The sequence below is a fragment of the Euphorbia lathyris genome, chromosome 3 (assembly GCF_963576675.1).
Source record: "Euphorbia lathyris chromosome 3, ddEupLath1.1, whole genome shotgun sequence".
Classification (NCBI taxonomy): Eukaryota; Viridiplantae; Streptophyta; class Magnoliopsida; order Malpighiales; family Euphorbiaceae; genus Euphorbia; species Euphorbia lathyris.
Genome location: NC_088912.1, coordinates 16,910,680 through 16,936,859, shown reverse-complemented (window position 1 = coordinate 16,936,859; position 26,180 = coordinate 16,910,680). Strand labels below are relative to the sequence as shown.

General features: G+C 31.6%; 1 protein-coding gene across 1 annotated transcript; it reads left to right on the top strand.

The window, feature by feature from the left end:
• Positions 1-4,630: 4,630 nt before the first annotated feature.
• On the top strand, positions 4,631-8,726 carry LOC136224114 (uncharacterized). Its single transcript, XM_066012369.1, has 2 exons — positions 4,631-4,737; positions 6,523-8,726. Exon 2 carries the CDS (start codon positions 6,532-6,534, stop codon positions 8,440-8,442), a length of 1,911 nt encoding a protein of 636 aa, XP_065868441.1. The 5' UTR covers positions 4,631-4,737; positions 6,523-6,531; the 3' UTR covers positions 8,443-8,726.
• Positions 8,727-26,180: the final 17,454 nt, after the last annotated feature.

Below are 26,180 nucleotides of genomic sequence, written 5' to 3'. Positions count from 1 at the left end.
TAGAACATACGTTATGTTTTTTAGAACATGCGTTATGTTTTTTTGAACATGAGTTATAAATTATATTATAGAACAAATACAAAAATGATCCAGATATCTACTGATTTTTTTAGAACATTATACTTAATTTTTAGAACACAAACTATAAACTTTAGAACATACGTTATGTTATTTAGAATATGAGTTATAAATTATATTATAGAACAAATGCAAAAATGCTTTTTTTGGGTCTGTGGTGGGGGTGCCAGCATAGTTGGGATGTCCGCCGCTTACCCTTCCTCGTTAACCAATCTTTAATAAAAAAATAGAACAAATGCAAAAATGGTCCATATAATATTTTTTAAGTAAAAATATATTATATATTTTAATAAAATTTTATATTAATATTTTATTTATATAAGAAAATATATTTTTTAAAACATACGTTAGAACATATATTTTTAACTTTTAAAACACGAACTATGAAGTTTAGAACATACGACATATTTTTTAGAACATACGTTATATTTTTTAGAACATGCGTCATGTTTTTTCGAACATGAGTTATAAATTATATTATAGAACAAATGCAAAAATGATCCAGATATCTACTGATTTTTTTAGAACATTATACTTAATTTTTTGAATACAAAATATAAACTTTAGAATATACGTTATGTTATTTAGAATATAAGTTATAAATTATATTATAGAACAAATGCAAAAATGGTCCATATATTTATTGATTTTTTTAAAACATTATACTTAATTTTTAGAACACAAATTATAAAGGTTAGAACATATGTAACAATATTTAGAACATCGTCCTTAACATTTTAAAACATAAATTACAAAAATATAGAGGAATTAAATAAATAAGAAATTGGAGCAAGTTCTTGGATTTATTTTTCTATTAATAATTCATTATTATGCACATTTCTTTTTTTTCAATTAATAATTCATTATTATGCAAAATTTCTTTTTTTTTCTATTAATAATTTATTATTATGTACATTTCTTTTTTTTCTATTAATAATTTATTATTATGCATATTTAATTGATATTAATAAGTGTATGCTTCAAATATTAAACAATAGAAGATAAAAGGGCAGTAGTATATTAACCAGCGCGCGACAAAAAGTATAATAAAAGTAATTGGTTTAGTGGTAAGCAGCATGAAGTATAGTTGGAAATGTTTGGGTTCGAATCTCACCAGCAACATTCCATGTTTTATTTAATTTTTATACTCAAATGGTTCTCAAAAGAGCCCTCTCATATATATATATATATATATATAAGGGTAAATAATTTATTAGTCCCAATTTTTTTATGTAATATACTATTTAGTCATTTTATTTTTAAAAACACATTATAAAGTCCATATATTTTGTCAATATTAACCCTTTGGTCATTTTGTCTATTTTCTTTTAGATTTTTAACCGAATATATCTTAGTTTTCAGGACAACCATAGTATAATACAAAATGACCATATTAATCTGTTATTTTCCGTCTGTCTGTTTATGTCAAATATAACGGTTAAAAATCTAAAAAATAGATAAAATAACCAAAGGGTTAACAATAACAAAGGATATAGACCTTATAATGTGCTTCTCAAAATAGAAGGACTAAATAATATGGTAGGTAAAAAAATATAGGACCAATAAATTATTTATCCTATATATAAAGTTGTCCAATTTAGTGTTTTATATTTTCTCGTATTAGAGTTATCAAACAGATTGATAATATCCAGCGCTTAATTTTCAACATAAATCAAACAGTTCGACAGTTTAACACTTTCAGCTTTTATAATGTTCAGCACTTAAAATTCAGCACTTAATTTTCAGTTTTATCAAATAGCGTCTTACTTTCCACGTAGAAAAAAAAATGCTATTTTAAGTTTTGCATTTACCGGTTGATGTTTAAGGGCATGTTTGTCTTACCTCCTGTTTGCTGTTGTTTACTGTTTGCTGTTACAGTTTGCTGTCAGAAAAACAGAGATTTCATGTTTTTGTAAAAAGCTATTTTTCATGTATGAAAAGGCAAACAACAGTTCTTAACCAAACACGTAAAACTCTACTTTTCAATATGAAAAGGCAAACATAATGTTAAAAAGTAGTAAACAAACACCCTCTAAGTCTAATTAGTAAAAAGTTAGGTTTTCTCGATATATAATTTCATTTTCTAGTCACAATCTAACCTCTAGCGTTCTCGTCATTCAATAAGATTTAAAACTTTTATGTTAATAAGAAAAATGATAAAGTACAAAAACAAGCATGTAGTTTGTTATATTTGCAAATACAGGCTTGTAGGTTTGCAAGTAGATGTTTGAGGTATGTTTTTCTTTGCACAATAAAGTATTTGAAATTAGACTGCTAAATTTTGATGACAATCAAAAGCATTTTTATTTTATTTTTAAATTATATTTACATATTAATAAAACACATGTCCTTAAATTGAATTGAAACAGTGTAAAATGAATACATCAATTTAGTTAATAAACTGTTAAACTAGTAAAAAATGTAAATGTCCATCATATGATTTATGATTTCGATTTAGAGAGTTGTGTTTTGGAAAAATTATGTTTTGGCGATTTGTAAACATATTTAAAAAAAAAAAAAGCCTAGAAATGATTGGGATAAAGATGATTCTATCCAAACTCTTCTGTATGTCGAGAAAGTGTCATTGGTTGTAATGATAGAACTTAACAATACAATTTAAAATATAGTTTTGTCAATAAAACATATCAAAGACCTTTATTTATAAACTTTTAAACAACGAATACATGTTTACAAACAAGGGCATATACAGGGGGGCCGGGCCCCTCCAGCCGCAGGAACCACCATGACCAGGGGTAGTTCTGGCCCCCTATATTCACAAAATTCAAGGATTAAGGTGCTAAATTGGTGATTTGATTAAACTTTGATTATATATTTGATAAATTGGACATTTAACCTAGAACTTTGATTGAGTATTTGATAAATTGGCATGATCAATGGCGGTTCTGGCCCCATTTTCCAAGAAATATTAATGGCGTGCTGGTTTAGCACCTACAAGATAATCTGAGAAGTGTCACGTCATTCCCTAAATCTAAATTTTTTTTATCTGTTAGGCTCCTAAATCTAAATTTATAATTTTTTTTACCTGTTAGGCCCTCTCAAATCCAAATTTCTATTTTTTTTGCTTGTTAAACCCTTCCTAAATCCAAATTTTTTTTACACGTTACACAATCTAGCTTAATTTTGAGGAGTTTTACATTGATGTTTAAAAGGCCTAATACACAAATAATCTCCAGAACTTGTCCAAATGTTGCAACTGTCCCCTCCAACTTTCAATTGTAACAACTTACTCCTCAAACTTATCCAATTATAAAACATAACCCCTTAAACTTGTCCAATTGTAAAACATAACCCCAAATTGGGATTTTTTTTTACCCCGTACTTGAAGCAACCGTAAAAAGTTTTTCCGGATTCGTATCACACCATGAAATCTTCAATGGAGCTATTTCTCCACATAAACACCTTTTCACCCCCGTAATATCCCAAAATTTTGAATCAAGAAATCACTAAAAAAACTAATAGAAATAACAAAAAGAAGACCGTTAGGTTGAAGAATAAGTTGAAGAATTGATGATTTGGTTACTTAAATACTGATTTTTTTTTTGGGTCCAAAGATCTGATTATCACATTCCACGAGCGTTGCAACTTTTGTATTTCACGTGTTTCTTCAATTGCAGTCCATGAGCAATTTGGGGTTCTGTTTTACAATTTGATGTTTTACAATTGAACAAGTTTGAGTGGTAAGTTTTTACAATTGAAAGTTGAGGGGGCAGTTGCAATATTTAGACAAGTTCGGGGGTTATTTGTGCATTAGGCCTATTTAAAAATTGGTTAGTGACCACTCATATTATAACATGTATATATACGGAAAAGAATTAAACAAATTCGGTTTAACAAAAAAGTTTTTTGCACACACATACAAAATCGACCCCTCGAACCGACCAATCCTGTATTTGCCACTGTTTACAAATTCTATAAATCACAAACATTTTTTACTTTTCCAAAAGAAAAAGAAGTTCCATTTTTCAGGAATTAGGCTTCAAATTGTTCTCTGGCTAAGGGCCCGTTTGTTTTATATACTGTTTGCTGTTGCTCTTTGCTGTTTGCTTTCACAGTTTGCTGTTTGCTGGTTCCTGTTGGAAAAAACTGCTTCCAAAAAGCAGAGATTCTCTGCTTTTGTAAAAGGCTGCTTTTCAGGTGTAAAAAGCAAACAGGATGTCACTAACCAAACACTTAATGCTGCTTTTCAACTGTAAAAGGCAAACAGGAGAAGCTTAACCAAACACTTAAAACTCTGCCTTTTAAAATGAAAAGACAAACAGGAGGTGAAAAGTGTGAAAAGTAGGTAAACAAACACCCCCTAAATTTATATAAGTAGTTGTTTAATAGCCCAATTAGTACAACAGTCGGTCACACATCACTGTCCAGCATAAAGGGCAACGACACCGTACTTTCACCAGACAGGGACAGCAATTAATTTCGGCGTAGTATTAGTATAAATCCATTACCAAACACTCAAATAACGCGTTAAGCAAGGGTAGAATAGTAATATTACATAAAAAAATAAAAGAAACTCCTCTCTGTTTCGAAGTTTCATACTTTTCTCAGAAGAAACCCTTTGCAAAGAAACGCAGGTTTCGAATTTCAAACTTTCGACTATACACAGTGAGATTGTTCTCTGCTCCCAGAATTTCCCGCGCGGTAAACAAATTCACATTTCTCTCTTTCGATTCAATTCTCAAATTATCTGATTCCTTTAAGTTTGTCTGTGCATGTTGTGATTCGTATTTTTTTTTATGAAATTTCTGTGTTTTCCCCCCTTTTTGCTTTAATCGATTCTTCCGCTTTAGCTCTTCAAGTGTTAATCTGAGATTCTCTCTTATTAGATTATTGATATTTGGATTGGATTGAAGAAACAATGTCAAAGCATAATGATGGAAATTTATATATGTTTTTAAAAAGATACTGAAGGCTTGATCATGGTGATACTTGAAGTTACTTAGTCAATGCTTTGATGTGGGTTTGCAATGGGGTTAGTTTAGTAGGAGTAGGTGTATGGAATAATCATGCTTCTACCATAATTGTTTTTATGGGGTAAAATGCGCAGATGGTGATTGAAGTTTAGGGTTCCTTTAATAAAGGAGCTGAACTTTTTTTTTTCTCCAATGAAATCATGGAACTTTATATTTGAGTTCAATAAAGTCATGTACAAAAACTTACTTGAATATTGACTATATGACAGTTAGAAGTGACATGTAGTTGGTATATATATAGTAAAACTTGCAGTCTTTGTTTTTTTTTTTGTCATGTCAATATTTCACTAAGTTTTATATACAAATTGATCGGAATGACTTTACTGAAAATCAGATGTGATATTTACTGATTTTATTGGAATAAAAAATGAAAATTAGTGACTTTGTGAAACAAACCTCAAAACTGCAGTAACTGTTAGTTGACCATATGCCAACTAAACGCCACGCCTAACTGTCGTATAGTCAATATTCAAGTGAGTTTTTTACACAAATTGACTGAGATGACTTTAGTATAATCCATGTGTTGTTCAATAAGTTTATTGAAAGAAAATGAAATTCAGTAACTTTGTGAAATAATCCAATTGTGTCATGCAGGCAGGAGTGTCAAAATAGGTTGTCGTGTTAAAATCGTTTTATGTGATCAATATAATTCCATATGATTGTACATGTAATAAAAATGATAATAACATGTTTAGACAGTTTGTCTCTGTAAATCATGTTGTCTTATTGGAAATTGAGAGTCGCATCTCTTTCTTCCTAAGAGTTGTAGGGTTTATTTCACAGATATTCAAGTTCAACCTCTTTTACAATATATAAGAAGCCAAAAGAATTACCATAACTAGATGGATCCTATAAGTTTTCTGAGATTTGCCAAAAAAATTACCATAACTAGAGACCAGCATTTTAAGATTCATGGATGGTTATTTTTTGTTTGTTCAAGATGCTTTATATTTGCCATTGAAAGTCTGTTTAGCTATAGTATTTGTGATGTTGGATAAACAGTAAAATAGACCCACCAGCGTTACTAACATGATGGTCCCTCAACTTCAAAATCGGACATAAAAGTCCCTGAACTTTGACATATACTAAGATAAAAGTCCAAAATGACAGCTGACCAATGTAAATACCAGTTGACTACGTGAATTCCCGGTAAATCACACGGGTAACGTGCACCCATGCTCCTCAACTTTGGTATTATTAACATGATGACCTCTGAACAAAAGGAGTGTGATTTACCAGCAATCACGTGGCTAACCAATATTTACACGGGTCAACGGTCATTTGGACTTTTATGTCCAGGTTTGAAGTTTAAGGACCGTCATGTTTTTAACGCCGAAGTTTAGGTCCCATTGGTGTATTTTACCCGATATTTTGTATCATCATCATCAGTAGAGATACATATTTGATTTATGTGTTTGATGAAATCTGTTATGCTAACAAATTTTCACCTCAGTTGAAAGGTATGCCATCAGAATCTGATAAATGGGGATGGGAACATGTTAGTGTCTTTGGTGGATTTGACAGGGGAAGTGGAACAAAAAGATGGAAATGTAACCATTGTAATTTACGATACAATGGATCTTACTCGCGTGTTAGGGCTCACCTTCTCGGTTTCTCTGGTGTTGGTGTCAAAAGCTGCCCTGCAATAGATAGGTCTCTCCGAGAAGCATTTCAGATCCTCGAGGAAGAGCGCCTTTCTAGGAAAAAGAAGAAGAATTCTGTAAACACGAAGCCTTGTAAGCGCACGAGGACTCCACAGGCTAGTCTTTCTTGGAAAACTATCACCAAGGAAGACGTCGACGATGTTGTAGCTAGATTTTTTTATGCAGATGGTTTGAATGTAGATATTGTTAATTCACCTTATTTTCATGAAATGGTGCAAGCAATTGGTGCTTTTGGGTCAGGTTATGAACTTCCATCTATGGATAAACTTTCTGATTCTTTTCTAAGCAAAGAAAAAGGAAGGATCGAAAAGTCGATGGCGCTAGTAAGAGAGTCCTGGCCGCATACTGGGTGCACGATACTCTGTGTCGGTCAATTGAATGGCACAATAGGTAGCTTCCACATTAATATTTTTGTCTCAAGTCCAAGGGGTCATACATTTTTGAAAGCAGTAGATATAGATGATAGTGATGAAGGAGACCATTTGTTTTCGGATGCTTTGAGTGATGCAATCGTGGAGGTTGGTTCGTCGAATGTTATTCAGATCATCTCACATCTAGGCGGTACGTGTAAGTCATCTGAATCCGTTATACTGTCTAAGTTCCCTCATATATTTTGGTCTCCTTGCACTTTACATTCTATCCTCATGCTAATGGAAGAAATAGCGGAACTCGAATGGATAAAGCCCGTTGTCACGTGTGCCAAGGCAATTGAACAATGCATGCTGACTTACCAACATATTTCTTCATGTATTTTCATTGGAAGTCCGAAAGGAAGTTCGAAATCGATCAATGCAAAGTTCGCTCCTTCCTATTGTTCTGTCCAGAGAGTTTTCGAGTTAAGGCAAGTTCTTCAAGAAGTGGTTGTTAGTGATGAATGGAAGCAGTGGAAGCAGAGTATTTCGGAGGAAGCTGAAAGCGTTGAATCTGCTATTTTAGGAGATGAATTTTGGAGCAAAGCTCATTTGATTTTGCAGTTATATGAGCCATTTGTAAGATCACTAACTATGCTGGACATCGATAAATCTGCTATCGGTTTTGTTTACGATTGGAGGATTCAAGCACTCGAAACTTTGAGGAACAAGGCGATTGACGAAGGGATATTGAATCAGTTGGAAGAATTGATAGATCACAAATGGGACATGCTGTTTTCTCCACTTCATGCAACAGGTTACATACTAAATCCAAGATACATGGGGAAATCTCAAACCAAGGATAAATCTGTAATGCGGGGATGGAAAGCGACACTGGAAAGATATGAAAGCGAAAGCACAAGGAGACGTGCGCTCAGGGAGCAACTCAGCTCGTACTGGCGGCTCGAAGGATCCTTAGGAGAAGAAGATGCTGTGGATTGCAGAGACAAAATGGACCCTATTGCGTGGTGGGAGAACTTTGGTTTCGAAACTCCGATTCTGCAGACACTAGCCATAAAAGTTCTGAGTCAGGTTTCGAGTGTTGCAATGTGTCAAGAGATCTGGCAAAATAACGACTTCTCGTGTCGAGAAGCAGCAAACCGGTTAGGAGTACAGAGAGTGGAAGATCTTCTCTTTGTTCAGAACAATCTTAGACTCCATTACCAAAGAAATAACGGCACCTTAAGCTCCTCGCCCCGCCAAAGAAATGTCATATCAAGTTCTTCTGCGGTTAAGGCATGGGATGGTTCTTATTTCGATCAAATGAAGGCGATTGTAAGTATTCATGACAACTTGTGATATATATGAAACTAGCAATGGTGTGATTTCATATCATAATTGTGTTATGTGGTCTATATATGTTGTAAATATAACAAAAATGATAATCTTATCAAACGGGTTATCGTATCAAGCATTGGAGCAACTAGAGCGGGATATTATGCTGCTCTTTGCAACATTCAGAGTGAGCCATGTTCAGTTATTTCTGAAGTTCAAGAGGTTAGTCCTCTATCTATGCTTATGATGTGTATATATGATGCAGAATGGTCTTTTTGTAATCTAAAAATGATTGTAAGTGGGTCGTATTTGTATCGTGTCAATTATTAAAATAGTGTTAAATAAGTCAATTCTAATTCAATTTGAAAAATTCGTGTCAACCTAATTAAATTTGTGGTCACGTATAATTTACACCTTTTACCTGTATTTATATTCAAGGATGAATTAGGTATTTGACGATACTTGATGGTGATATGGATAAGAAAAAGGCATAATACTTATTTGACTCTTTAAACTAAAGTTTTAAAGTCAATTAGGACTTTAAACTATCAAAAATATCAATAAAGTCCTTGAATTAAGTAAAACTCATCAATTAAATTCTCATTTTAAACAAAAATCATCAATTGAGGCGATTTAGTGAGTAAAAAATATGGGTCGGAAGCATCAGTTTGAGCTCTTCCCCATTCAGTATATCAGTTTCCAATAAGCAAGCCAGTCTAAAAGTGTCTTTCCACTTGAAAAATACAAACCATCCAATTGTTGATGTGGTGATCGCTATCCCTAGGCCCGAAATTCAGAACTAGTAACACGTGTAGCCCCTTCGACAAGAAAGAACCTCATAAAATATCATTCGGTTGAACAGTTTCAGACAATCTTTCTCAAACCTATTTTTGAACCAACACAGAGATTATTACAGTCTATATCAAATAGTCACAGGTTTGATTTTAGGATAGAATGGACACTCAATTGATAATTTTTACCTAGTTCAAAGACTTAAGGTTTTAATTGACTTTAAAGCTTTATTTTAGGGACCAAATAGATATAAGGCCATAAAAAAGTTAAATTTATAGTTAAATTTATTCTTGTCATCATTTCTTTAATTTTTTAATAGATTTGTACTAATTTAGACTTTAATGTTACAATACAATTATTAAGTAATTCACCGATTTCATGTGAAAAATGAAATTCAAATATTATAATGTTTTGCTAGTGACTAGATTGTAATAGAGCCGAGTTTTAGTCTGTTCATGCTCATTTCTCTAGAAAATTGATGAGTTCGAACCGAAGCTCAATATTATGTTCGTGAGCTGCTTCCATGCTTGTTCACGAGCTTTTTTCGCGAATAGCTCATTAATTCTGTTCATGAATTTCGGCCACGAACATATTATTAATTAATGTTCATTTTGAAATTTCTTTAACATAAAACTACATAATTTAAAACCTAAAAAGTAATGTTTACACAAAATTACATTTCTAAACAAACATTGCTATTAAAATTAACTGAACCAAGTTCTCTCGTGAGTGTATGATGAACATTATATTAGAGTTTGTTCATGAACCTCAACGAAATCTGTTCACCAGCTTTTGAATCGAATTTTACCAGCTCGGATCTGAAAATGGGCTCATTTACAGGCAAAACAGCCTAGCTATTGAACCCATGAATATAAATTTCAGGACCTATTTGGTCTAGGAATTGTGATTGCATAGCCCATTATCATTGTCAAAAAAAAATCAAAGTGGGTCTATTCTTGGGTGATACGATAATAGCATATTAATTATTGAGGTAAACTAAATTAACTGCAAATCTATTTGTGTCTCAATATTTTAATCCCATATTATAATCCTACAAAAACTAAAACACAAATTAGACTTGTCGGCATTGAATGTTCCCTCCTTAATACTATTATGCAATGTTGTCTGGTTTATGACTAAATAACTTTTTTTTAAGAAAAGAAAAACAAGAAAACAAAATGGTAGTTTAAGTGATCAATCAGTTTTTGATTATGTGAAAAATCATGACATTAAGGTATCAAACCCAACCCTACTTTGTTTGACCCTTCTGATAAACAAAACTGTATTAGATTTTCTGTTTTATAATATCTATATTAATATTATTATTATTACTCCCTCCGTTTTTTATTATATGACGTTTTAGACTTTTGAATTTGTTCATTTTTATATGTCGTTTTGTATTACCAATGCACTTTTTACAATACTTTCTCTAATTTTCCCCTATTTATTGTAAGAGAGAGATATAGTTATTAATGCAAATTATCTTAATTAAGTCATAAAAATTAATAAGAGAGAGAAATTTTGCATAGAAAGTAGAGATCCAGAAGAAAAGCATTAAGGGTACATTAGTCATTTTAATAGTCTCATTAATATTGCATTGGTATTGATGAAAAACCTTAAACGACATATAAAAAAGAATGGAGGGAGTATTTGCTAAAATAAGTGTCTCATTAGTTTTTTGAATTTGCTTAAAGTCACATGATTAACCCGTTAACTTTATGTGACATAGCAGAGGGTATTTTTAACAAGTTCATGGAGTCATTGGATCAATGTAAATAAATTCGAGGTGAAGTTAATAGATCACTTTAAATAAATTCGGGTGATCAATATATTGAGTTACGTATATGATATGGTATTAAGTCATTTGGGCTTTTATCAAGAAGATCAGGTATAATTTAAGGATCTTAGATGGGCCTTGGCCCATTCATAATAAAGAGGAATGTTAGTCTCGGCCGAAGCATTGACTAAGGTCAAAGCTTTGATCATCTTCATATTGCCAAAGACAGTCTTTCAGATGAGTATTTTGGAGACATGTCCAAAATCACGCTCCTCACTTTCATAAATATGTTAGCACGCAAAGATAAGGTCCATTGACCTATCATAAACTGCCACGTGTCTAAAGACACAATTCTAATTATCTATATAAATAGTAGAAGTATCTCAAGATTCCAGGTATCTGATTTCTTAATCACTATAATATATTTCATTTAGTTTTTATATTTTCTGTAATATCACTGACTTTAGTACCAGAGAGGGCTCGTTGGACTCCAGTCCATTTTCTGATGGTTATTGTGATTTAATGTGATCGAATTCTAATCAGTTACTTAATCACATGGGCCCATCTTATGGGCCAAGAATAATATTGTGGACCCATCCTTAATCACATATACTTAATTTGAGGTATTTAGAAAATCTTTTGACTGAAAACAATAATCCATAAAATAAGCATGCAATTAAAGCATAAATCACGGTCCATATGTAGTGTATATACAGTATAAAGTATTAATTTTTGTTCTTTTTAAGGAGTGGAGAAAGAAATTATGATATAATATTATCTTATATTTAATATCTATATTTATTTATATATACTTTACGTAGAAAACAAGAAATCCTAAAGTAATTTAAAATTAATTAACGGTGGAATGTCCAATTAAACTTTAAAGAGAAATCGGAAAAAGTGGGTTATGTTAAGAAGAAAAGACTATGGAGATTAAAGTATAAATTATATGAGGGATTTAATTTTATTATTTAGTGTATTATTACACTAAGAAAATCTTAGTCCAAGATTTATTGCTCATGTCAACACATAAGACAAATCAGATAAAGGAAACACAATACTTTGTATTATTATGCAAATAAAATGTGAACATTAAAGTGTATATACATCTATATAATGTAACCAACATATATATATATATATGGGTGAGATCCAGCGTGACAAAGGCTTAAGTTGTGACAATGAACTTATTGTGTGACATAACAAAACTACGTAGTTTTGATGATAATTAAAAAGGACAAGGTGGCAAATTGGTAAATAAAATGAAAGAGATGATAGAGAAAATTGTTTTATTTTTTTTCTTTAAAATGTATTTTTCTAACTTTTCCAATCTCTTTTTTCAAAAAATTTTATACCGTTGGACTCGTCTTAATTAAACGGTCATTTTAAGATCCATGAAGCTCAAGTAAAAAAATTTCCGGTGAACGGAATCCGGGTGGGCGTTTTCCGGTGAGAAAAAAAGTACCCAGAAAATTCTCAAAAAATTCCAGAAAATGTAAAACATTATTCTAAGAAACTTTAATTCTTAGATCAAAATAGGATTTTTTACGGTTTAGTTCCAATAAAATTTTTTCCTTAATTTTATCCATTTTACATGCTTCAACAATTTGTTGGGACTATACCGTAAGAAATCCCGCTTCGACCCAAGAATTAAAGTTTCTTAGAATAATGTTTTAAATTTTCTTGAATGTTTTGAGAATTTTCTGGGCACTTTGTTTCTCGCCAGAAAACGCCCACCCGGATTCCGTTCACCGGAATTTCTTTTACTTGAGCTTCAGGGATCTTAAAATGACCGTCTAATTTAGACGAGTCTAATAGTATAAAATTTTTTGAAAACCAATATTAGAAATGTCGGGAAAATGTATTTTAAAGAAAAGAAATAAAACATTTTTCTGTTGGAACAAATGGTACACTGATTTGGAACAATGTAAGTAGGACAAAAAAACGTATCCAGAAAATTATCAAAAAATTCAAAAACATGTAAAACATCATTTTAAGAAACTTTAATTCTTGGCTCAAAGCAAAATTCCTTACAGTTTTGACCCAATAAATTGTTGAAGCATGTAAAATGGATAAAATTAAGGAACAAGTTTTATTGGGACTAAACCGTAAGAAATCCCGCTTCGACCCAAGAATTAAAGTTTCTTAGAATAATGTTTTACATTTTTTGAAATTTTTTAAGAATTTTCTGGGTACTTTTTTTCTTACGAGAAAACGTCCACCCGGATTCCGTTCACCGAATTTTTTTTACTTGAGTTTCAAGAATCTTAAAATGACTGTCTAATTTAGATGAGTCTAATAGTATAAAAAATTTCAAAAAACGAGGTTAGAAATGTCAGAAAAATGTATTTTAAAGAAAAGAAATAAAACAATTTTCTGTTGGAACAATATAAGTATTATGTTGGAACAAATGATACACTGATTTGGAACAACGTATGTAGGAAAAAAAAACGTGTTCAGAAAATTATCAAAAAATTCTAAAACATGTAAAACATTATTTTAAGAAACTTTAATTCTTGGCTTAAAGCGAGATTCCTTACATTTTTTACCCAACAAATTGTTGAAGCGTGTAAAATGGATAAAATTAAGAAAAAAGTTTTATTGGGACTAAACCGTAAGAAATCTCGCTTCGACCAAAGAATTAAAGTTTCTTATAATAATGTTTTACATTTTTTGGAATTTTTTGAGAATTTTCTGGACACTTGTTTTCTCGCCGGAAAACGCCCACCCGGATTCCGTTCACCGGAATTTTTTTTACTTGAGCTTCATGGATCTTAAAATGACCGTTTAATTAAGACGAGTCCAAGGGTATAAAATTTTTTTAAAAACGAGGTTGGAAAAGTTGGGAAAATGCATTTTAAAGAAAAAAAAATAAAACAATTTTCTCTTTCTTTTTTTTACAAATTTACCACCTCATTTTGGTTAATTACAAAATTGGTTCTTGTCACACAATAAGGTTTGTCACATCCTAAGAGATGTGTCACACCTGATCTCTCATATATATATATATATATATATAAGATGGGAAATGAATATATACACGACCGGATAATATGATACGAAATCGGTAAGTATTTAGTGAAATAGTAATTTATTAAAACATTAATAAATCATTTCTGGATTGATATGAAATTTTCAGGTAATTTTTTGGATTTCGGTATCTATAACCATGATTGTGGCAATGCAAAATGTATAGAAGCATTATTTGAAATAGACCGAATAGAATTTCTCTAATCTCCAATTATATTGTTGAGATGATTTTTTTTTTTGTGTAATGTGTCTGAACCTTACGATTATGACAAATTATAGAATTAATATAACAAACGGTTCCTTGAGGTAGGACGATTACCCGGTAATTTGAAATTGCTAGAGGAGAGGAATCAGTAATTGGACTTACTGACGGTTGGTCCACCATCTCTGGATGATCGTCTCAGCTTATTCCCAAACTTCTATTCTCATCTTGGACAACAAATAAGATGGTGGGAGCCGAATCCAATATGGAATCCCTTGAAAGCTGAGCTTCCACACTGAGAAGCAATAAAAAAAAACTATCGAAAGTAATTGGCTCAAGTCGGGCCTCTAGAGCCTCAACAAATGCGCAATTTGTCCATCACTCATATGGAGTGGAGGTGACAGTCTTGGAGGGAAATCAATTTAGGACATATGTGGTTGTTAACAAATTATCTCCCTAATAGGTAATAGGCAAGTTTTCTTCAACCATCATTGCCCCCACGTATCGAGAAAAGTTTTGTTTCTCCTCCCACCAACACCATTTTATTACAGACCGTATGGAATAGACAAATGATGTTCAAGTACTTTTTCATCATATAAAGCTTTGAATTCACCTAATAGATATAACTGACCATAGCTGGTTCTCAAAGCTATAATCTTTCTATCTAGGTTATTCTCAACAAGGTCCATAAGCTCTTTAAAATAACTCAAAGCTTCATATTTATGAGACATCAAATAAACATGGCCATACCTGGTATAGTCATCTATGATGATGAAGAAATAGTAGGCACCATATCTAACCCTCACGTTTATTGGATCACATACATTTGAATGAATTGACTTTAAAGGAAATTATGCTCTAATACCCTTTCCAAATGATTTTCTATGTATTTTTCCTTTAAGACATGATTCACAATGAGGTAATTCAGTATTTTTTAAACTGCTTAGTAAACCTTCTTTGGCTAACATACTCATTTGATCTTGACCAATATGGTTTTGCTTAGTATAAACTAACATCCTTATCATTCATTAAACAATTAGTATAAGTATTAAGGGAAAAACTCATTTATCCAAATGGACATGCAAAATTGTCAAACCATTCGGAATGTATCCACAACTATAAAATTCATCATGCAAACACAATTTCAAACTTTTATCGCTAAAATAAATATTAAAGTTTGTCTTTAACATCAATGTAATAAAACGAAGATTCTTCTAAATCTTGGGAGCAAAGAGGACATCTTGTAGAAGAAGAAGTCGGCCACCACACAAATTCAATTTATAGGTTGTGATCCCTTGGACTTCAACTCTCGAGTTGTCTAATATTAAATCAATAAAAAAGGAAAATTTCTCAAATACTTTTTGTTGATTTCATTTTCGTCACCATTACTTTAGTTAGTTAAGCTTTTTGTAGTAGAGTTAGTAACCCAAGAAGGATTTTTATCAATCCTTGCATCCTGTGCCCAATTGTTTTTCTAGAAATCAAGTTTAATGCGCATTTTACAATCCGAAACCTGGCACGTCCGCATAATCACTCGGAAAAGACAAGGTTGAAATCGAAATATTCCGAAAATATCGCCAACATATATTAAAGTTATTCTTAACCTTTATCCTTGGGGAAAATGGACAATGTACCAAAATAACTTCAAGGTTTTTGGGAAAGTATCAATTTAGGCTCAACGTATAAAATAACATCATTTTAATCTCAACATTTGTTAAATGGTGGAAGTATAGCTCTAGGTAACGTTACTTGACCTCTCAACATTTGTAAAATGGTACAAAATTAACCTTTAGTTTCGTTACCCAGAATTATAATTGCACTATTTTACAAACATTAAAGTTAAAATGATGCTTTTTATTCTTCAGGGCTAAATTGGCAAAAAAAATTTGGTAAACAAGGAAGGCTCAAAGGCCCAGAGAAACAGCAGAACAAAACAAAATAGAAAGAAAAGAAAAGAAAACTAATGGTAGTCTAATCTGCTAGTCATTAATCCTCAACTATCATCAGAGAGGATTGCCTGGAGGCATGCATGGGGCACATCAAACTTATAATGGCCCAAAGAGCGAGAACCTGCGAAGTTCGCCAACTAGTCAGCAGCGCGATTGCCCTCTCTAAAGGTAAATTGACATTTCTTTAAAAAACACATTAAAGATATTTTATTGAGCGGGAAAAACAATCTCAAGGTTTGAAAATAACATAGCATAATTCCTTAAGAGCACAAAGGTAAATAGAAAATTGCAATTAATCTAACTCCTAATGATACAGTTTAATGTCGAAGTAGATGAATTTATAACACCTCAAGATCTAAATGGCAAATTACAAAAAGAGTAAATGCATATAACTAAAGATATAAACTTAAAGGGGTAATTTGGGATTGAGTTAAAAAAAAAGGGGGTTCATGGCAAAATAGTGAATAGTAAAATGTTGGCGGGTACGTGACTTATCTTCTTACTGAGCAAGTAAGCCATGTCCCCTTGCTAAGTATGTTAATCTTGTCTCCTTGGTGAGCAAATAATCAAGGGCTTACCGAAGACAAAACAAGACCAAAGTCATCTCAGATCGGAAACCGAAAAGATGTTTTTTTAGAAAAGCCGAAACAGCCATAATGAAGAGTAGTCGGAGTTAAGCATATGATGTTACCACCTCTCTATTTGGTGTGGACTGGCCGAAGGGATGTCCTCATCACCTGGTTTTCACTTTTCGGATTGTACTACTTAAAGAATTGTTCCACCCTTTTGTAACCTTCAATTTATGGTGAAATTAAGAAATATTTTTACATAATATATACAATATATATCTTTAATAGGGGAAGGTATGAAAAAAATACATATGATTTGTCCAATTTGCAATCAAGGGCATGTGATTTAAAAATTTACAATTAGAAGTTTGTTGTATGTTTTAGTTACAAAACAAAGTATTATAAATTACACTGATTACAATCAATTACATTTTTATCTTAAAAAAATTATTTTTACATATCGACAAAACACAGTCCCCCAAAACACAACTCCTAAATCGAAACCATAAAACATATGGTGAACATTTTATATTTTTTACTAATTTAACAGTTTTATAAACTAAATTGATATTTAAATTCATTTTACATAACTGTAAATCGATTGTGTTTTGTAATATGTAAATGTAATTAAAAAAAATACTCTTAATTGTCACCAGAATTTAACAATATAATTTCAAATACTTTGTTTTGTTAAAAAAATATACCACATATCTCTGTTTGTAAACTTTCAAACCATATACCTCTATTTGTTCTTCATTGATCTCTTAAAAATAATTAAATATTGTTCTTAACTGATTATCATTTTTAATTAACTTTGAACCATGATTAGAGTGTTAAGGAACCGATTGAACTAAAAGTTCGAACTTATAGTTAAGGTCTAATCATATATCTTATGATCATCTCCGACACACCCCCACACGCAAATGCCCCCTTTGGGCTTGCAGCGTGCACAACACAGGCTCATCCCGCCATGTGTTTTTAATACCACAAATTAATGAGGTTGCCGGGACTCGAACCCTCGACCGTTTGGTCCTAGAGACTCTGATACCATGTCATAGAGGATTTGGAATTAGACAAAAATTCTTTTTTTTTAAAGAAAAAATTCATTTAAACATATTTCTTCAATTAAATATAATAATAACAAGATTATAGGTATATATTCAAGAATATACCATGTGATTTTTTCACCAACTAGTTATTATTTAGAATTTATCATGAAAATATGTTTTGTTTGGTTATTAAAAAGAATAAGCTAACAGTAATAAAATAAAAGGAATAAGCAAAATTAACTAATAAATTTTTATCAGTGGTAAAATTTGACCATTAGCTTTATTTTTTTTTTTTTTATGATTGGAACTTATTCCACACATTTCTTTTACGTCAACTTTAATTTTTTCTATTTAAGAAATTTTGGTAGATTTTTTTTTTTTTGGAAATTCTTTTTGATAGATTTTTGTAATCTCAAAGGAAAAAAAAAAAAAAAAATCCAAAGATTGAAAAATGAAGCGACCGACAATAAATAGGTGTATATATGGAGAGTTGTTTAGAAAAGGAAAGGTCATTCGAGAGAACATGCTTTTATACAAAATAAGTAACAACTTGGATTTTATTTCATTTTATCTCTACCAATAACAATTGGTTAAAATTGCACATATCATATCATGTTTGGATAATATTTCAATAAAATTACAATATATATATATATATATATATATATATATATATATATATATATATATATATATATAGGCCTAATATACAAATAACCACTGAACTTGTCCAAATGTTGCAACTGCCTCCCGAACTTTCAATTGTAACAACTTACCCCTCAAACTTGTCAAATTGTAAAACATAATTCCAAATTACTGACATGGACTGCAATTGAAGAAACACATGAAATATAAAAGCTGCAATGCTTGTGGAGTGTGATAATCAGATCTTTGGCGTGATACGAATCCGGAGAAACGTTTTTACGGTTGCTTCAAGTACCGGGTAAAAAAATTCTCAATTTGGGGTTATGTTTTACAATTGGACAAGTTTAAGGGGTAAGTTGTTACAATTGAAAGATGGAGGGGGCAGTTGCAACACATCTTTGTTATTCAAGGTTATTTGTATATTAGGCCTTTTTTTTTTGTAATAAAATAACACATTTTTGTTATTGTAGTTATAAAGCCAAATTGAATCTTTTGCAGCCAGGCTGATCTAAACGTTTACTTAAGTTATTCATTTGCTGTAAACGCTACCTAATATCACACAATTTATCATAATACACGTGAACTAGTGAAATACTCACTCCCACAACAGTAACTGCCAAAGCCACATGGATTAGTCAAAGGATACCTCAATGTCACGCATTTTCCTACCTGCATCCTGCGCATGATTGGAGAAATCACATGGGTATTTGTTACAACCATTTCTGGTTGACAACACTCTCGCCATTGATTGACTGCTATGTGGATCTCAAGTCTCATTTTAGGGTACACAACATGATTCTCCTGTAAATACAAGGTACATAGTAGACTAAATGGTAATTAATTCATTGTCTTTGCTCACCTAAGCTTTACACTACTTAGTGCCCTTTTCCATCACTGACTTAGGCATCACAGAGTCGATGATCCCTGACCCCTCCTTAATCCTTTTTTTTTTTGTCTTATTTCAGGCATTTGGGAGAGTCCCATCAAGTTGAGATCAAATTATATCACATCAAATTAGTGTGGTGAGCGTGGAACTAAAAGATTGATGTCATGACTAAGTTAAAAAGCTTTGTGATTCTGAGATCATCTAACATTCCTTCGAGGTCAACTTAACCATTAAGGAGTAGAGCCATTTTGAATGTCAATGACAACCCGCTAGGATCTATTCAGGTTATATGGGAGTTCGACTAGTGAATCGAGGTCTCTTTTGGCTATTTGCAACTAGAGCATCGTAAGTTCATAGATGAAATTACCGAGTAGCCCGTCTATGATGTAGGTTTAGTCTAAGAATCCATGAACATCCTTAGAGCCGAATATGGTGAGGAAATGGTACGTAGCCGTGAAAACGGAACTGAATGAGGCAAGGCAAGCCAACAAACGCCCTGATGGTCAGGATTTTATTTCTTGTTCCACCAGACACCATGTCATCTCATGAAAAGGGGATATGTCCTCAAATTCTCATCAAAATGGAACCAGAGAAAGATCAACAGGATGAGAAAGGGACAAACTTAGGTCATCTGAATTCATACTCTAGGCTGTTTGAATTTAGATTCGGTGGCATCTTAAAAGGGCCAAACCTCTTTCCCTTAGAGTTTCCTTTCACTCCTAGACACTCCGACCACATCTTATTAGTAAAGTAGTGATACATCGACTTTAAGTCATAGTCCACCTTTTTGTACACTTTTTGGAGGACTATTGACATCGTACATAAATTCTCATTTACCATTCCACTCGTCCTTGATAGAGTGGGGTCAAAGTTCTTCTTCTTTTCACTCATTTTTAGGATGTTGACATAACATTTGACTCAACTTTCTTTCTCACCTTATTCTCTATTTATCTTACTGATTTGAGTGGATTACCAATAACCCTCTCCTCAACTAATGAAAACTTAAATATCAAGCATGTTCCAAATGCCTCTTTATACATGCGCAAAATAAAAATATCAAAAGTAGAATATAACATGAGGACACTGTTCACTAAAGCACACACACCTAAGAAACTAAGAGTAAATGAAATTCGAAGAAGAAAGTCAAGAGGACTGGCCTCACAACATACAAAAGTTTGATGAATTTACACTCCTAAAAAGATGAAATCTCACGTAATTGGCCCCACAAAGACAAAATCTTTCAGGTCCCACAAATGAAAAATCATCTCTCGAAGCTCGAAATGATATTCTCAGAAAAGACCAATAAGCAAACGTTCTAAAATAATATTGAGATATTCTTTTATAGTACATAAGGGGATGAACAACCGTTGCCTCGATCATTACCCCAAAATGGTGCCATAATTTACCAAAGGCTAAACACATTGAATCCTAATAAGTTTGTCTTAAAAGAATTAAAGGCAACTCTATAGTTATCCACACATCTTGCTCCACATATCCGGATATGGACGAATGCTTCTCTCTCTCACGCGACTTGGCAGGGGGACATTCCGACGTGGTAAATGGATTTCACATTAGAGATGACCCAACACAAGCTTGGAAAACAACATGCCGAGTCCAAAAACACCATACCCACGACCAAAAGGACTCCGCAAGGAACAAAAAATCCTAGAGTCGTCTTATAACAATATATCCAGTCCAATGACATTCTAGTCGTTTTCAACAACGGCCCAAAGCTTATAAATATCACCAAGTAAGGGATTTAGACTATCTCCTTCTATTCTTTTATAATCTCTCTAATTTTATTGTTAAAAGGTATCTAAGGGGGATTATCGATACCCCAATGTAACACCCTGGTGCAATACTATGTAGATATTGTCCGTTTTGGCCTAAATCCAACACATTGGGTTTCACAGCTTTAAAACGCGTCTGCATGTATTGGATTCTCATCTTATTAATAAGCCCAAGTCATTCTCTCTATTTCTGATGTGAGATTCAGTTCATTCTTAAGGCCGCTTTTTGCTCATACCTTCTACCTCAGCGCCACCTACTCCGGACCTGGTCGTTATACCCATCATACAACATAAGATCTAAATGACATAAGTTATATACTTTGATTTAAACTTAATACTTATCTCATTAAGGCTTAATGTATATTTACACATTTAAACTTATAGTTGAATTTATTGCACATATAAACTTTTTAATTTTAAACACTCGACGCTCTTATTTGATGATTTGGTAGATTTCAAACTGACATGACACCTTAAAGTTAAAATTTTACCCCATATTACGTCAATAAATAATGGTGTTACAGGTCCATAATTGACAAATTTAAATATGTGATATGTTACGATGTCAAACAAGTTTAAGTATACTATTATGTATTAAGCCTTTCATTACTTAGGAGTTTAATGTGTTGAATTGTAATTGATTTTTAAATATTTTTTTATTGAATAATTGATTAATAATAATAATATCATTTATATTATATGCCATTCATATTCATATACCATCAAATTTTTTTTCTTGTTACCAAAAAAAAAAAATCAATTTTATTTTTTTATTTTATTTTTCTGTTTAAAGAAGAAAAATAAGGAAAAGGAAGGAAGAGTAAAGACAAGTAAGATATGAGAAAAAGAGAGAAAAGGCAACACTCATTATGGTATCTCAGAATGACTAACTTTTGACACATTATAATTGGTGTGATATCATATATATATATTTTTTTATTTTTTTATTTTTAATAATTGTAACATCTTTTTCATTACCCTCAAATTTCCAATGCAAAAGATCAATTAACCTAAATCCTTTGACTAATTTCACTGTTAAATTAGTCAATTGCTAAACCATAGAATGGGACAATTTTGCTCTTTTCATATTTTTCTTTCAAAAACTGTGAATTGGTTTCTCTATTCCGATCAAAACAGAAATTCTGAAAATAATTAATGAGTTACAATACAACCTAAGAACCTCGAAAATGGGGTGATTATGAGTCGAAAAAATTGGACGATGTACATTTTTCGTGAAAATATAGTTATTTTCCCTAGGCGGGTTCTGTGACCGTTTAGGGGAAATAACGTATATTTTTCACGAAAAATGTGCCTTGTCTAATTTCTTCGACTCGTAATCATCCATATTCGGGGTTCTCGAATTGTAACTCATCAATTATTTTCAGAATTTCAGTTTTGATTGGAAGAGAGAAACCATTCACAGTTTTTTAAAGAAAGATATGAAAATGGCAAAATTGCCCAATAAAATGTGGTAACTAGTAATTTGGAGGCAGTAAATAGCAACACCCTTAATTATGCTAATTAGAACATTAGTTAATAAGTCAGTTGAGGTAATTAATATCGGTGGTCACAAAAGTGATGATAATATTCCAAAAGGTCGCAAAAATTTAATTGTCGTAATAAAATCATTTAAGTTTGTTTTTATTCTAATAAAGTCACTTCAGACATTTTTTGATCATTTTTCCATCAAAATTGATTACATGATATCTAATCACATGTCTCAACGCAATGTGACAATAAAAAAAATTAACCACAAATTAACCCTAATAAATAAGGATTATGAATTAAAATTTTAACCACAAACTAACTCATGTGTCCTATCGGTTGTCAATTAAAATATATAGTTATATTTTTTAATAGGCTGGGTGGTGCTGACGTGGTATTGAGAGGCCACATCAGCAATTTCGATGAAAATATGACCAAAAAACATTTAAAGTGAATTTATTGAAACAAAATAAAACTTAAATAATTTTATTAAAAGGCTTAATACATAATTTACCCTCTTAACTTGTCTAAAAAGCTTGATTGGTCACTGAACTTTCAAAGTAGGGTATTCAAAAACCGAACCGAACCGAAATAATCGACCGAACCGATGAATTTCGGTTTTTTCGGTTTGGTTTTCAATCCATTAGGTTCGGGTTCGGTTTTATTTTTATAATATTTCGGTAATTTCGGTCGGTTCGGTTTTTAAATCAAAATTACCGAATTAACCGAACAAACCGAAATAAATGAAATATAATTAAAAATTAGATTTATTATATAATTGGTGTATATCGTTTATTGTTCTAAGTTATATTTGATTTATTATATTATTAGAATCTTATTTAAATATGATATTTTTTGGATTGACCATAACTAATTATGTTATTGGTCTATTTAATGTTTGTCTACCAATTTAGTACAATTGTATACTAATTTATATTTAGAATTAAGATTGATTTCATTTCTATATAAAATTTATATTTTTTTTCTTTCCATCCAAAAAGAAAAATAAAAATTGTTGTATATATAAGTAAATATCCAACAATATCATTAACGGTCTAATATTAACCTTACAAAAAAAATAATTGTTAATAAAAAAATTTAATGTAAGAAAACCGAATAACTGAACCGAACCAACCGAAATAATTCGATCGGTTTGGTTCAGTTATTTATTATTATTCGGTTAGGTTCGGTTTTTATTTTTGAGACTATTCGGTTTTTGGTTATTTTAGTTCGGTTCGGTTTTCAGACTGAACCGACCGATGAACACCCCTATTTCAAAGTGCCCTGATAGTCCCTTCAATTTGCATAAAATGTTCAGGTAGCCCCCTGAACTTGCACAAAATGTAATCAATTGATCACTCGGTTGCAAAAAAGTAATGGCATGTTTGTTTTACCTGTTGTTTGATGTTGCTGTTTCATGTTTCCTGTTACTGTTTGTTGTTTGAAAATGTTTCTTTTCCAAAAAGTTGGGATTCCCTGCTTTTATAAAAAACTACTTTTCGGCTACAAAAGGCAAATAGGAGGTGTCTAATCAAACACCTAAAACTCTTTTTTTCAAAGTGAAAAGACAAACATGAGGTCAAAAGCAGCAATCAAACACCTCCTAAATCAAATGGGGAAGATGTATTGCACACGTCTTCTAATATTAGAGAATATAAGTTTTATAGTTGAGCAAGTAATAACTTCATTTTTAATCTATTTTTGAATTATGAAATAACATTTTAAGACGCGTGGAATGCATTTTCCACATTTAACTTGCTCTTTTGCAACCCAATAATCAATTGATTACATTTCACACAAGTTTAGAGGGCTAACTGAACATTTTATGCAAGTTGAAGGAACTATCAGGATATCTTAAAAATTTATGGGACCAATTAAGTTTTTTGAATAAATTCATGACGCAAATGATGTAGTAAGCCTTATTAAAACAAATCAAATTTTTATGATCCTTACGATATTGTTCAAATTTTAGTCAACACTCATACTAATTAACAGTCAGTTGGGTGAATTAGCTATCAGATTTGTTTTTGCAATTTGTGATATTAATTACCCATTTAATATTTTATTTAGTTTGCTAACTTGAGTTTTTGTATTTATTTAAAAACTTAAACTAAATTAAAAGGTGATTTTGATCTTCGTAGAAAAAAAACGAGATGCAAAAATATTGTTAACATTAACTGTACCTTTAACGTTTAAAATGGTGAAATTTTATATTTAACGTTGGCCGTCAAGAGTTTTTTTTACTTCTAATGTTGGCAAATTGTATTAATTTTCGACATCATTATAACACAGATATTTATACAGTTGCCCATCAATTAGTTCTAAAAACAATTCACTTTTTTTGTGATCTAATAATAGGAATGAAGATTAATATTTTTAAATTTGACGAAATATTTAGATTTACTTTATCCAATTCGTACAAAACACAGTGTAATTTTTTTATAAAAAAAATTAATATCTATGGTTGTAATATATTATTAATGAGTTATAAAATAACAAATATATGAAAAACTTGCACTGAAAAATTAAAAATTACTATAAAGAATGCATTAAATTGCTCAATGATCATTTTGTTGAATTAACATATTTTGCGGAATGCATTAATAAAATTCTGAACTTATTCCAAACTGGAAAATAAAAAATTCCCAAAATTTTGACAAAATGACAGACATAACCCTGAGATCTAGGTTTATTAGCATTTGACTAATTGCCTAATTGGTAGTAATAAACTTTTGGTTAAACACCTTTTGTACCCCTTAAATGTGGCTAAACCAGAATTTCTTGCCATTAATGATCCACATTATTAATTTCACATGATTTGTACTTGTTTTCAAATCATGTCTTTTTTAAATGTTTGATAAAAAAAAATTATCAATCATGTATAGTTCATAGTATAATATGTGCATAAATTTTGAAGTTAAATTTGTTTAATTAAAAGTTTTTTATTTTGTGTTTTAGGAAATTTTTATGTTCGGTATGTTTAGTTCGGTTATTGATTATTGTTTACCGCTGTTGGTAGGTGATAGATGTTTCAATCTATTTAGTTTAGTTGTTGTTGATTTTTGTTAGGTTGTTATAAGAGTTGATAGATGTTAATTTACTCTTTTTTTTTTCAAACCGATCTATAAACAGTTGTTTTTTTAATTATAAGCAAGATGTGATGCGGACATGTCTACCACCAAATGCAACAAGGGGAGCAAAAACCACGGATGGGGAAGAATCAGTGTGGCCCATCGAGCCAAATGTCACACGGCGTGCCACCAAGGCAGCCGAGAGAATGAATGGGCAGGACCAGCATGACACGCCGAGTCGCGGTCGTACGATGTGTCAATCGACATGCCACGCAACTCGTCGTGCGAATGATGGACGAGAAACTACAAAAATCCAGCATTGGACTCACACGTCGTGTGAGTTATATGGCACAACGTGCATAGTCCTTTTAGTTGCATTCTCTGCCAAGTTGATTCAAGGGGGCAAGAGCTGTCATCAATTAATTATTATTTTGCCACTTAATTTATTACTGTTGTGACATTCATCCTATTTACTCTACTATCCCTCTATTTGTATCTTATCCCTAGGGTTTAATAG

Bases quoted from the DNA above. Each gene is read 5' to 3' on its own strand.
- LOC136224114 (XM_066012369.1), top strand. From the start codon at position 6,532: ATGCCATCAGAATCTGATAAATGGGGATGGGAACATGTTAGTGTCTTT.